At 33.5% G+C, this 15,226-nt stretch overlaps 1 protein-coding gene across 4 annotated transcripts in view; it reads left to right on the top strand.

Moving 5' to 3' along the window:
* S6KL (ribosomal protein S6 kinase like) overlaps positions 1–15,226 on the top strand; it is a 598,861-nt gene that overhangs the window by 216,171 nt on the left and 367,464 nt on the right. For all 4 annotated transcript variants that reach the window (XM_089097759.1, XM_089097757.1, XM_089097758.1 and 1 more), the window contains exon 7: positions 3,401–3,508. In XM_089097759.1, coding sequence (XP_088953885.1) covers positions 3,401–3,508 — 108 coding nt within the window. The remainder of the gene's footprint in view (positions 1–3,400; positions 3,509–15,226) is intronic.

The raw sequence follows: 15,226 nt of genomic DNA, 5'->3' as shown, positions 1-15,226 counted from the left end.
CGAAAAGATTTAAAGGAACAGAAAGTAATTAAAAAAAACTTTTTCCACAAAATGAGCTTTTCAAAGAAAAGTAAAGAACTCCATTAAACCAAAAATAAGAAATATAAAATCAAATAATCTACCAAGTGTGAAAATACCACAAATCAGCATTGATAAATAAATGAAACCCAAAACGAACAGAAATTACAATAAATAATTGACTCAAACTCAAAACGATAAGAAATTAACATGAGTTGGGCTCAAAACCCCTATGCCTTCCCAAGGCCAGAACATAATTTGCACTTTACTGAAAAAAATACAAATGAATGTGCATTGTCAGTTTAATATACATGTAGTGATATTTATTAATCAAATGTTAATATTATTTGATTTATTAAAGTTATAAAAGTAAGAAAATTTATATTTTTTTAGTAAATTGCAAATTGTGTTCTGGTCCTGGGAAGGCATAGCTGGTTTTACTTTCAGTTGAAAAAAAAAGTTTTGATGTAATAACACAATCTGAAATCAAATATTTGGATAATTTTGTCCAAGTCTGAAAGGAAAAAGGAAGCAGATTGTTTGGATGCTTTTATCCTAAATGCAGTAAAGAAAAGATCTTCAAAAAGTATTGCATCTAAAAAACTGGGATAAAACTTAGGATTGCATGAATGTTGTCGTATTTCATTTTTACATTCAATTTTTCCTCACGGATCCCATGATCTAGGATTTAGTTTCATATCTGCATCCATGGATCGCTGGGATTTAGTTTCATATCTCATAGGTATTTTCGATGGATCTCATTTGTATCCCAAAAAATAATCGATTTTTATTTCTGCTTGTCCTGCTGCTATGGGAAACAAGGTTTCCCGAGTAACTCGGTTTTATAATTTGTTCTTCATTAAGGTGCCGCTTACCTTTACACTTACAAAGCTTTGATACGAATAAAGAGAGGGATTTAATGAATAAGCTTGTAAACAATCCTGTAAACATTTTATATTAAGGCATGGGCAAGGCAGGGAGGAAGTATTGCCTCCATAACAAACTCATGATAGGGGCTTATGAAATTTTTACTTAGGGAAATAGTGGCGTGCAGAAGTAGCTGGGATGGAATGCTGAGCGCATCTCTTATTCTTATTCTTCTTCGTCGTAAAAAAAACTTCACAAACCATAAAATATTCTTCTTCACCCTTCCTCTCTCTTGGTATCATTGCCAAAGCTTTAAAACGGCAAAACCTGTTATTATATGTATTTTTGTCAAGTTTATAAGGGCCTTAGTTATAAGCTCTATGTAAGTGTTTCTGTTGTGTGTTCTATTATGTCACTGAACGAATATGCCCATGTTAAAAAATAATGTTTTCCACGGCATCTAAGATTCTCTTAAGTAGGAATCTCACTCTATTTTTTTAAAATTTTAAATTAGAAGCTTAGCTCACGCTATTTTGGTGTCAAATACCTCTATTGCGCTCTGAAAATGAAAACCCACCAACAGTGAATGTAAAGTTAATTTGAAACAGAAGACAGCGAATTCGGCTCTTTCTGTTTCACAAATTATGGTAGATTAAGTTCAAACTATTTTTTTCTTCATTTTTTAAAATGATAAAATAAAGGTATTTTTCAAAATATAGTGAGGAAGGAGATTTTTTTTTTCAATTTATCTATTTATCTAGCAGACACATTTCCTTTTACAATTTTCTTTTTAGTACTCAAATTTCCTTTTAGTATTCCTTGAAACTTTTGCTTCATAAAATTTTTACCCTGTTCTGGGCTAAATTGTTAGCCCAGAGCATGTTCTGGGCTAAGTACTTACAAATTTCCTTTTAGTACTCCTTTAAACTTTTGCTTCATAAAATTTTGACCCTGTTCTGGGCTATATGGTTAGCCAAGAACAGGCCTGTTCTGGGCTAAGTACTTACAAATTTCCTTTTATTACTCCTTTAAACTTTATTTATGAACCAACTTTTCATTAAAATTGACGTCATTTTCATTAAAATTGACGTCATTTTCATTAAAATTGACGGCATTTTTTTTATATACAATAGACACTCTTAACTTAATGTTTTTATTCTTAATTTTTCTGTTTTGGTCAATTTGAGTCAACAACGACTGAAGCTAAAATGAATTAGTAAATTGTAAAAAATCTGTTTTTTGGAAATAGGAAAAATTGTTGTATTAGGTCAATTAAGGTTTCAACTATTAAAGTTTTATCTATAGTTTAAATTATGTTTCGAGAAGGTTCGAGCACTTCTACTTCGGCTTCTCCTCCGCTCAAAAGGCTTGAAATACTATAAATACAGGTCATAGCCTTAAAAGAAAAAAAAAGAGTGCTTAAAATCTGGCTTAAGTTAGAAATCGCCTAGTTGATTTCATTTTTTTATCTTCTTGTGTCTTATGGGGCACTCTCACCATGCTAATAAAAATTTTACACAAAGGGCTTGCTGTAACGTTTATCGTGCTTACGCATGGATCTCGCTTTTTAACTCAAAGTCATTTTTTGAAGCAAATAAATTAACTTCAACATGAAATTTAACGTAAAAAAGGCTCTTCAACTTTACCTGACTACAATAAATTAGAATAATTTGTTTAAGGTTCCCCTTCCAGAATCAATTTCACTTTAATTGGCTAGGAATCAACACCTTTCGCCCTGCACCATTCCGTAAAAGATGACGTATGATGCTGAAAAAAAATATTGAATCTATTTGTCTGCATATTAAAAAAAGAATCCATGCATTGTTGGAATTCTGCCAAGATCGCAGAGGTGTCGTATTTATGTAATATACTACGAATTAATTTTAGAACAGGGTCTGTCTATGGACAAATTTGAGGATTGGGTCCCTAGGGTGGACTAATTAGAGGAATGCAAATAGGTCTCTCTTCCAGAGACCCTGAGTTTGCTTCTTGACTACGATTAAAAATAAGGTACGCACTGCATATGCCGGAGTAATTGCTACCCAGGAAAATTCAAGCTGCAAGTATCTCACTTGTCTTTATAATGCGATCGTCCTCCTCACGTATTACTCCTGTCTCCCGTTTGGATGGTTCCCGCAATAGGGGTATCAAGACCAGAACAATATTTTTTTAAAGTGTGCTACACGATGTCTGCTAGAATTTTCGCCCACGAGTGGCTCAACTTTTTGAAGTAGGTCGGTAGTTTTCGGTGCAGATCGCTATTGTATTGGCTTTTATTTTTTTTTCTCTCTCTTTTGTTAATGCTCTATCTTTTTCTTTAACTGCACAAGGTTATTGATAAAATTAAATTATTGAATTTAAACCTTGGTCTCGGGTAGATGATAAAAGAATGAACTTGAGCGAAAATTTACACCCTCTAAACGGTTTGTGTTGTCGTATTGTGTCTGTGTTTTTGTGTTTTGTGTTTTGACGCTTTGTGTTTTCGTATTTAATACTCACGTATTTTCTTTTTTAGTTTCAGAACTAGCTGAAAGAGGGGATCTTTTGAAATTATGGCAAGTTCATGGTAAAATGGAAGAAGATTTAGTCAAGATTTACCTTGTACAAATTGCATCAGCAATCGGTAAGTTATCGGTTAGTTATTGGTTATTTATACGTAATCGGAAAGTTATCGGTATCACCAATTTGGAATTACGAATAAGTACAGTATACTTGCATATTAAGTACCAAGGACAGCGAAAATGAATTCTCATAGTTTGAATTGGTTAATCAATTTTTTTTTTAATTAGATGAAAAAAAATGGATTTTTTTAAAAATTTACCTTTAATAAACCCTAAAAAATTGAATTTGTTTTGAAAAAATTGAATTTTTTTTTAAATTAAAAAAAATAAACCTCATTTTGCGCGATGTAGTTTTTGGTATTAGCGGATGCCTATTAAAAAAAAGTGGATGAAAAAAATAGTTAAACATACAATACCAACACAAACATAAAACACATAAAACACATAGATAAGAACATAAAACACCAAATAGTTCAAGAAGAACTTGATGTCCTTCGAAGGTGTTGTTGTCTCCGGGAATCAAGAAACTGCTAATTTTTGAATTTTCAAACAGTTCGTGGTAACGAACTGTAAGTAAGGAGCGACCCGGCTCAATGGTAACCGAAACTCTAGAATACGGGTTTTTGATACCAATAGATATATCAAAAGAATAAGATTTCAATGCTGATTTCAAATATATAACTTTCATCAAGTTTAGTGCTACCCATCAAAAGTTACGCGCCTGAGAAAATTTGGCTGATTTTCAAAAAAAGGGGGAAAGACAACCTAAACGTTATAGAACCTTAATGAAAATCACACCATCATATTCAGCGTATCAGAGAACCCTACTGTAGAGGTTTCAAGCCCCTATCTACAAAAATGTGGAATTTTACATTTTTTGCCAGAAGAAAGATTACGGATGCGTGTTTGTTTGTTTGTTTGTTTGTTTGTTGTTTTTTTTTTCCAGGAGTGATCGTATCGACCCAGTAGTCCTAGAGTATTGGGAGAGGGCTCTTTCGAACAGAAATTAAAAGTTCTAGTTCCCTTTTTAAGTGATCCATAAAATTGGAGGGCAATTAGGCCCCCTCCCACGCTCATTTTTTTCCCAAAGTCACCCGATCAAAATTTGGAGATAGCCTTTTTGTTCAGCATGGTCGAAAATATGATAAATATGTCTTTTAGGATGACTTAATCCCCCGAAGTTCCCAGAGGGAGGGCTAAAAGTTATGAACTTTACCCAATGTTAACATATAGTATTGGTTATTGGGAAGTATACAGAAGTTTTCAGGAGCTTTTTTTCTGGTAGTGGGAGGGAAGGGTGGGTCGGTGGTTATGTTGGAGGATCTTTTCATGAAGGAATTTTTCAGGGGGGAAGGGAAATTTCCTTGATGGGGGCGCCGGAATTTCCAGCATTTTTTTTTGTTTATTGGGACTTATACAACCATTTTCATTAAGTATTTTTTCTGGAGGGGGGGGGGGGCTATTAGCGGGGTTATACTGGAGAATATTTCCGTGGAGGATGTTTTGGGGTAAGGGACATTTCTATGAAGGGGGCGCCGGATTTCCAAGCATTATTTAAAAAACAATCAGAAATTAAATAAAAAAAAAACAAGTTTTTTCAACTGAAATGTAAGAAGGAATATTAGAACTTAAAACTAACAGAAATTATAACGTATGTGAGGGGGTTCTACCCCAATTCAATAAAACACGCTTTAAGCTACAGTTTTTTTTATTTCTTTCAAAATAGCTATATATTCTAATTAAAAGGCCTTTGTGATTCAGGGGTTTGTGAATTAAAATTCTTTTTAGCTTTTAACGTCAAGAGCGTGGTATTGACTAAGGGGAGAACCCCCACATATACGTAATAACATATACGTAATAAAAAAAACAATAAAAAACAAGCAATACGGCTCAATAGTAATCGAAACTTTTAAAAACGGAATTTTGATGTCAATATATGTATGAAAAGAATGTGTTTATAATGCTGATTCTAAATATATAAATTTTATTAAGTTTAGTATTACTCATCCAAGGCTACGAGCCTGATAAAATTTACTCGATTTTTTAAAGAGGGGGGAAACATTCCCTACAAATTAAAGAATTTAATGAAAATCACACCGTCACATTCAGCGTATCAGAAAACCCCACTACATATGTTTTAAGCTCATATCTTCAAAAATCTGCAACTTTGTATTTTTTGCCAGAAGAAAAATAGACGAATATAGAAGTTAGTTACGTAAGTTAATTTGTAAAGACATCCATTTAGCAAAGGAAAAGTAAAATTTTTATGCAAATAAAAGCTGCATTAACTAAAAAACGATCAGAAATTAAATAAAAAAACAAATTTTTTAAACTGAAAGTAAGGAGCGACATTAAAACTTAAAACGAACCGAAATTATTCCGTATATGAAAGGGGCCGTCCCCTCCTCAACGCCTCGCTCTTTACGCTAAAGTCTGACTCTGTCTCACAACATTATTTTTTAAAACAAAAAAAAACTTTAGCGTAAAGCGAGCGGCGTTGCGGAGGGGACAGCCCCTTTCATATACGGAATAGTTACATTTCAACTGAAATGTAAGAAGGAATATTAGAACTTAAAACGAACAGAAATTATAACGTATGTGAGGGGGTTCTCCCCCAAGTCAATACCTCGCTCTTTACGCTACAGTTTTTTTTAGTGCTTTCAAAAGAGCTATCTATTCTAATTAAACGGCCTTTGTGATTCAGGGGTTTGGGGCTGTCCCCTCCTCAACGCCTCGCTCTTTACACTAAAGTTTGACTCTGTCTCACAACTATATTTTTTAAAACAATAAAAAACTTTAGCGTAAAGAGCGAGGCGTTGAGGAGGGGACAGCCCTTTTCATATACGGAATAATTACATTTAAACTGAAATGTAAGAAGGAATATTAGAACTTAAAACGAACAGAAATTATAACGTATGTGAGGGGGTTCTGCCCCCACTCAATACCACCCGCATTACTTGACATTTTTTTTTATTGCTTTCAAAAAAGCTATATCTATTATAATTAAACGGCCTTTGTGATTCAGGGGTTTGTTAATAAGAATTTTAACTTTTAACGTAAAGAGCGTCGTATTGACTACTGGGAGAACCCCCTCATATACGTAATAACATATACGTAATAAAAAAAACAATAAAAAAACAAGCGATATGGCTAAATTGTAATCGAAACTTTTAAAAACGGAATTTTGATGTCAATAAATGTATCAAAAGAATGTGTTTATAATGTTGATTCTAAATATATAAATTTTATTAAGGTTAGTATTACTCATCAAAGGCTACGAGCCTGAGAAAGTTTACCCGATTTTTTAAAGAGGGGGGAAACTTCCCCTACAAGTGAAAGAATTTTAATGAAAATCACACCGTCAGATTCAGCGTATCAGAAAACCCTCTTACATAGGTTTCAATCTCATATCTGCAAAAATCTGCAACTTTGTATTTTTTGCCAGAATAAAAATATAAGAATATAGAAGTTATTTAAGTAATTTAATTTTTAAAGAAATAAATTTATAAAAATTAAAGTAAAATTTTTATAAAAATAAAAGCTGCATTAAATAAAATACTATCAGAAATTAAATAAAAAAAAACAACTTTTTTAAACTGAAAGTAAGGAGCGACATTAAAACTTAAAACGAACAGAAATTATTCCGTCTATGAAAGGGGCTGTCCCCTCCTCAACGCCTCGCTCTTTACGCTAAAGTTTGACACTGTCTCACAATTTTATTTTTTAAAACAATAAAAAACTTTAGCGTAAAGAGCGAGGCGTTGAGGAGGGGACAGCCGCTTTCATATACGGAATAATTTCTGTTCGTTTTAAGTTTTAATTTCGCTCCTTACTTTCAGTTTAAAAAACTTGTTTTTTTTTATTTAATCACTGACTAAAGGTGGTTTCAAATGTTACTAATTAATTTTGCTTAATTTAATTTCAAGGTTCAAAGCAGTACCACTGATATGGATGAGAAACTGCTCTAAAAACTTCGTGATGAAGGTTTTTCTCAACAAATATTTTTTCTCACAAAACTTCACATAGTGAGGTTTTTTCTCACAAAACATTTCTCGCCAAATGAGAAATGTTAGAAAGTCGCCGCTCTTCAAGTAGCAATAGACCTGAGATGGAGCCAGGGTGTAACATTTTTTTTGTGTTTTAATATTTTTGATTATTATTTTATTGTACTTTTTTTATTTTTTTTTATCTTTGGTATTTTAAGGCTTTGATTCACAAGAACTTGGTTGCATATAACAGCTTTTAACAACGAAATGTGAGAATAAAATATATTGTTGTTCTTTTTTTCTGAGTAAGTCCTTGAAAAGAGACCTACCCCCCCCCCCTTGAAAGCTATTCCCGATGTCGTTGGTGCTTTTGAAGTCCTGGTTCACGAAAACTTGGTTTGCAATATGATTGCTTTTCACCAGAAAATGCAAAGATAGAATAGTTTATTGTTCTATTTCGTTTTATTTTCCTATTAAACCTTTGAAAAGGTCCTCGCCTTCCCATTTACAGCAATTCAGCTACACAATTCAAGACGAACTTCTAGGAAACTTCTGACATTCGTAGCTGTGAGATACTGTTTTATAAACAAAAGCAAACAGGGTAATTTTAACTTAACCTTGAATTTTATTTTACTGAAGAAAATGGGATCCGTGTCCTAGGTGTTCTCGATTACCATTCTTAAGATACTCGTGTATCTTTATGGTATTTTTGTACCAATTGATTCAAACAACGGGGTGAGGATCCAGATATGACCTCGTTAGCACTTTTTGAATATGGTATTTAATCCCTTCTTCATTCCATGAGTCTGCTTGATGGGTACAACAGAATAGACGTTAATTTACTGACTTAATTAATTTGATTTTTTTATATGAATTTTACCTTTTACATTTATAGAGAATTTCTTATTTTTTGAATAATTTCAGTCACAAGAATCGTAGGAATTGATATTGCTTGTTTCATTTATTTAATTTCATGTATTAATTTAAGAAACTTAATTAATAAGAATAAGCAACAACTCTAATTTTAAGAGTTGTTTCCAATTTTCGAAGGGCGATTTGTCGCTCTATTTCTTGGTCTACATTGCTCCTTTTTTCGATTAAATAAAAAATAAGTTTTTTTTTAACTGAAAGTAAGAGTAACATTAAAACTCAAAACGAACAGAGACTATTTCTTACAGAAGCAAGCCGCCCCATCTTCATTCCTTCGCTGTTTACGCGAAAATCTTAAAGCCAATTAAAATACTTCTCATTAAAATCCAACGGCGCTCGGGCTTGAGCAGTCTTTCCTAAAGAAATTTACTAAAACTCAAACTTCAGCAAAAAGAATGAGACATCGAGAAAGGGATAACTTCTCTCATATACAGAATATCATATGCAAGTATGAATGTTGCTCTTTACTATCAGCTGAAATGGCTTGTTTTTAAATTTAATTTCTGATTTTTTAAAGTGATACCAGGAAATTTCCTTCCCCCGTTTAAAATTTCCAATTGAAAATTACCCCTGGAAACTTCCTTGCGCACAGAAAATTCTGTTCGTGTAAAATCCCAAACCGCAGACCCCCCCCCCTCCCCCACGAAAAAATCCGTATATTACCCGCTAACAAATACTGTATGTGAACAATGGACAATAGCCATTTACCCAGGGACTATGGAGAGTTAGGTCTTCCCCAAACACATAGTTATTGGCCCTGTTAACTTTGCTAAATTGAATGGCTTTCTCATCATTTCCATCGAACATTGAACTTGGCGAATTTTTATATTTGGAATCAGCATAAAAAGCCAATTCTTTCGATGTATCTATTGTTATCAAAATTCCGTTTCTTAGAGATTTAGTTACTATTTAGCCGAGTCGCTCTTTACTTACAGTTGCTCATCACAAACTGTTTGATTTAAAAGGTTTCTGGCTACCTTCAGAGTCACAGCAAAGTTGATAGGATCTATGCATTGAATTCTTAATAGAACTAATGCTATTTTGAATTATTCTTTCATATTATGCTGAATTCTAGAATTTATTAGAATGCCTTTAAAAAACCTTATTGAAAGAGAATTATCCTTCCCTTTGAAAGCTAAAGGCGTTACTCTGAATTCCTATGCTGTATACAATCAACAAAGTTTTTTGAATACTGTCGTTTCTTTGATGCCACTTCATTTTTTTTGCATTTATGTATTTGCTTCATAAGCATATAAAGCGAAGATAGGGAACGGTCTGTGTTTGTGAGTAAAACGTAACCATTAAATGTTAAATATTATCAAGGCTTTTTTTGTAATATATTTTTCGGAGAAAACAAAAATAACATAGAAATAACAGTTCAACTCAGTTGTCGTGATGAACTAACTGGTAGATAGTTCAAGACGCGTTTTTAAGAGATTTTCAATACATTTTCAAATAAAAAAGATCGGACATTAAACTCAAGTGTTGTGCATATGAGCCAAGATATTATCTCTAGATAAGCAAATGGTATCTACTGTTTTTTTTTGTATTAACGAAAGATGGCTAAAGATGTCTCACATTTAAGATCCCGTTATTGTTCGGAGTTTAGTACAAGGTTTTATTTTAGACAACATTTTGACATAATTTCAAGGGTGAATATCCAACCATTAAGGGTCAAAATCATTATATGAGTCAAATTACAAGACGCCTTAACATGACCACCTCTATTTTGAAATATTGCTATGAGGCATTTATGTTGTAGAATAGACTGCTTGCGTTATTTGGTATCATTGAGATTGGGGTGTTACGTATTATGCTGTCCCTGGAAACATATTCAGTACCATTTTCAACCGTTTCTATTAAAATGACTTATCTGAAAGTTTAATCCATCCCTGAGTACCGGGGATGGCGGGTGGCAGAAAGGACGAATGCATACCCTCTCATCTGTTTTGCCTAGATCTAGATTGGCACTAGATCTAGGAGGTGTGATTGAATGAGCCCTCTCTCAACTTTTTATGTTCATCTCTTTTACATGACGATGTGTCGGAAAATATATGTGAGACATACCACACTACACTAAGTCTCAGTCCACAAGTCCTCTTTTAAAACCATCTGATCTTGTATAGGCTGTCCTCGTTTCTTTATTAATCCCTTCTCATCTGTCTGCTTTAATATTCAAAAAAAAAAAAAAAAAAAAAAAAAAAAAAAAAAAAAAAAAAAAATCAAAAGACTGGATCGGTACCACTAGAGAATTATGGCTTCTCAGAAGAAAACAAAACAATAACAAAATAATAGTACCATTCGATTCCTAAATTACTACTCTTTCTAAATATAATAGTTGCTACACTGACAAAGCCTAATGGTGCCAGATATAGCCCTAAATGGTATATTTATCCTTTGTTATTTATTGCTTAGTTTGTCGTATTTCTTTATTAACGTGTATTTGTATTCTTAACTCGCCAACAGCTACGTCTCATCGCGGAAATTAAAAATGATCTTAAAATATTGACAAAAATAAATAAAAAAAAAACGGAAGAGAACATGAAAATCTCATCACCAGAAACCAAGGCCGTATTCACGGGGGGACTTTGAACTCCTCACCCCCTCCCCCCCCCCCCGAAAATGTATGCCCGACTTGTAAAAACGCAACAAAAATGCATATAAACAAATTTTGATGCGATTTTTAAAGTGCTACTTTCGTAAAACCGCCGCCAAAAAAATACCCCCCACTCTGAACAAAAATCCTGGATACGGCCCTGACAGAAACACGCTGCATTCTAAAATTAAGAAAGTCATTTTTTTGATGTTTTCTCGTAGTTCTATGTGCCGCTTAGGGCTATATGTGGAACTATTAGGGGGTGGGGTGGGCAAGGTTTTATGAGAGTAGTGGCTATTATATTTGAAATGAGCATCGTTTGGGGAATCGAATGAAAGAATAAAGCGTTGATTACAAAAAGTAGCTCTGTTTTTTTCGACAGAAAGTAAATTGAATTAGGCAACGTTTCCTTTTTTCTTCTGTTCTGCTTGTCCCTTTTGTTTAAAAGAATTAATATTTTTTGCAAAGAAGCCAATGCTGTTGTCTTTCTTTCCTGATTTTAAAGAAAGGCTGCCAATTAAAGATAAAGAAAAAAGAAAAGACAACGAAAATAAGTGCATCATAGTCTACTTGCAATAGTAGGAGAAAGATACGGAAAAAAAATGGTCGAACCAGGAAAAAATTGATACCGAAATTATTTTTGCACGACTTTTATCAAAAAAGAAAGCTCTACAATGTATCAAGAATCTAAATCTCCATCGCGTTCCGAAATTACCTTTTTTCTAGTTTTTCTCTGCTATTTTTTTTTTATTTTCCCAGAACCCGAGAATAAGTAACCGTGAAAATAAAAGCAGCCTATTGACGGTTTTCTTTTCAAGAAATGATTATATTTGAGCGAATATAACATAAACGTCACCTTTAGTCATTTTATTGTTTTTATTTTTGATTCTTAAAGTTAAAAAACATAGAACAAATAAAAAAAACACGAAAATGACCTATGTTCATAAGGTATTTTTCGAAGATGGGCATAAATTTTTTATTCATTTTCACCATTCTCAACAAATAACGATTTCCGAATAGGTATCTATTCCTAAAGGCCTTTGTAAAGCCTCTTCTGATATTTAGTTTCTGCTACAGCTATGCATTGATCTTATACGCTCTTTTCAAAGTTGTTTTTTTTGGGCTCAGCCTTGCAGAGCCACCTATCCGCAAAAGAACTGCCTAGGTGGAAAATATTTTGGAGTCTGAGGAGATATTTAAGGACAGGTGCGTTTTTCCTTATTTAATCTTGTCATTGTTTTTGTTACATAAAAACTACGGAATAGAAAGGAATTGAAAGAAGGAAATGCGGAAAGGAAAGCAACTTTACGCCCTTCCTACCTCTTTTTTCGACACATACATTGTTAGCGCCATCTACCTAACAAAACTTAAGTAGAGCCAACGTGCTGGCTGAAAGAAGCATGGTACATGCTGCTTCTCTGAACAAAAATTCTTTAGTGGAGGTGAGATTACTATCGCCCTCCATAAAGCCGCCCGTCACTTTTGCAGAAGTGATTGTACCCATTTACTATTTAGTGGAAGTGAGAGTACTACTGCCTGCAAAAAAAGTTGCCGGTCACGTTGGATTTTTGCCAAAGGGAGTTAATGAGTGCTATCTGTGGGGGGTTTTGTGCTCCAGTTTATTGGGACTTGGCTGCAGATTGTCCGGTACAGATCATGATTTTTCTTGTAACGTATTCATTGACTGTCTACTTATATTATATTATTAAATAAAAAAAAACAAGTTTTTTAAACTGAAAGTAAGGAGCGACATTAAAACTTAAAACGAACAGAAATTATTCCGTATATGAAAGGGGCTGTCCCCTCCTCAACGCCTCGCTCTTAACTCTAAATTTTTTTTTTGTTTTAAAAATTAAATTTTCGACAACGCGTATCCATTTAGCTTACCGCGCGAGGCGTTGTGGAGGGGACATCCCCTTTCATATACGAAATTATTTCTGTTAGTTTTAAGTTTTAATGTCGCTCCTTACCGTCATTAAAAAAAACCTGTTTTTTTTAAGTTTAATTTCTGATCATTTTTTAGTTAATGCAACTTTTATTTTGGCTCATCATAATTGAATAAGTAAACAAAATTTGCATAAAAATTTTACTCTTCTTTTGCTAAATGGCTGTCTCTAAATTTGGTTCTGATGTAATTTACAAATTAACTTACGTAACGAACTTTTATATTCGTATATTTTTCTTCTGGCTTCTGTTGCAGGTATAGTTGCAGATTTTTACAGATATGAGCTTGAAACCTATGTAATAGGGTTTTCTGATACGCTGAATCTGACGGCGGGATTTTCATTAAAATTCTTTCACTTGTAGGGGATGTTTCCTCCCTCTTTAAAAAATCAGGTAAATTTTCTCAGTCTCGTAGCATTTGATGAGTAATACTAAACTTAATAAAATTTATATGTTTATGATCAGCATTATAAGCCCATTCTTTTGGTACAATTATTGACATCAAAATTTCGTTTTTACAAGTTTCGATTACTATTGAGCCGTCTCGCTTGTTTTTTTTTTTTTTTTTTTTTTTTTTTTTTTTTTTTTTTTTAATTACGTATATGTTATTACGTATATGAGGGGGTTCTTCCCTTATTCAATACCACGCTCTTTACGTTAAAAGTAAAATAAAAATTTAAATCACAAACCCCTGCATCACAAAGGCCTTTTAATTAGAACAGATAGCTTTTTTGAAAGTACTAACAAAAACAGTTGCGTAAAGAGCGAGGTCTTTACTTGAGGAATAACACCTTCATATGCATTATAAGCTCTGTTCGTTTAAATTTCTAATATTGCTTATTACTTTCAGTTGAAAAAACTTTTTTTTTTTTAATTTAATTTTTGATCGTTTTTTTAATAATGCTTGGAAATCCGGCGCACCCTTCACAGAGATGTCCCTAACCCCAAGGAAAAATCCTCCACAGACAAATTCTCCCGAGTCGCCCCCTCCTCCAGCTCCCCCCCCCCTCCACCAGAAAAAAAATACTTCCTGAAAATGTCTGTATACTTCCCAATAACCAATACAATATGTAAGCAATGGGCAAAGTTCATATCTTGCAGCCCTTCCCCTGGGAACTGTGGGGGTTTAAGTCATCGTAAAATACATGTCTATTAGATTTTCAACTATTCTTAACAAAATAGCTATCTCAAAATTTTTATTGGGTGACTTTGAGAAAAAAATGAGAGTGGGAGGGGGCCTAGTTGCCCTCCATTTTTTGGAGGGCACGCATCGTGATCTTTTTTCGAGCAAAAAATGCAAATTTCCACCTGTTTGCGGATAGGAGCGTTAAACGTCTTTAATAGGGTTATCTGATAAGCTGAATGTGATGGTGTAATTTTTTTTGAAGTTAATTAGAAATGCAAAATTTTATTTTATCGTAGGCAGGGGTTTTGAGCTTCTTTAATAATGTTTTATGATAATCTGCATTTGACGGTCTGAATTTCGTTAAATTTAATTAAAAAAATTTGCAATTAAAACAAAATTTGATTGTTAAAAAAAAATTGAGTTGTGAGAAAGTCAAACTTTAGCGTAAAGAGCAGGGCGTTGAGGAGGGGACAACCCCTTTCATATAGGGACCCTGGGACCCCCCAAGATTTTGCTGGTACCCTCATTCCGTTTTTCATGTTTTACTCTTTTTTTAAATAAACTTATCTATCTTGCTCTGGATCTGCCTTTGGTAGTTGTAGCAATAGCAGTTGTAGCAACAGTTCTAGTAGTATTCAGATAGTTCCTTGACAAAGGAACTTGGCGTTTCTTTGTCATTGCTGGCCAGTTTGCCTTAAGGTCTTTCAATAGATAGTTCCTTATGGTTGTTCCAACATTCCCCTCAACATGCCACGAAAATCTAAACTTAATACTCTAATCTAAGCTGTTCCTTAGATATTGCTTATACGGTGTTTTTAAAACCTCATTATCCCCTGAAAGTCTGAAGTTCAAGCTCTAATTCGTTCCTAAGATATTGCTGAAATGCTCTTTTTACAACCTTTATGCATATAAATTGTTTTGATTTAATTCAATCTCCCCCTCAACACTCGCCGAAATTTTTACCTTAATATCCTTATCCTAAGTAGTAGTCGCAGTAGAAGTGGTAGTAGCTGTTGTTGTTTTAGTAGTAATTACAGTAGTACTAGTAGTAGTAGTAGTTTATGTTGCGGAAGTAATAGTAGTAGTAGTTGTGGTAGTAGTAGTAGTAGTAGCGGTAGCAGTAATAGTATTAGTAGTAGTAGTAATAGTAGTAACAGTGGTAGTAGCAGTAGTGGTAGTAGTAGTAGCAGTAGTAGTA

This window comes from Artemia sp. Qi Xiang Cuo, chromosome 12 (assembly GCF_049724085.1).
Source record: "Artemia sp. Qi Xiang Cuo chromosome 12, ASM4972408v1, whole genome shotgun sequence".
NCBI classification, from domain to species: Eukaryota; Metazoa; Arthropoda; class Branchiopoda; order Anostraca; family Artemiidae; genus Artemia; species Artemia sp. Qi Xiang Cuo.
This window is presented reverse-complemented; position numbering and strand designations above follow the sequence as displayed.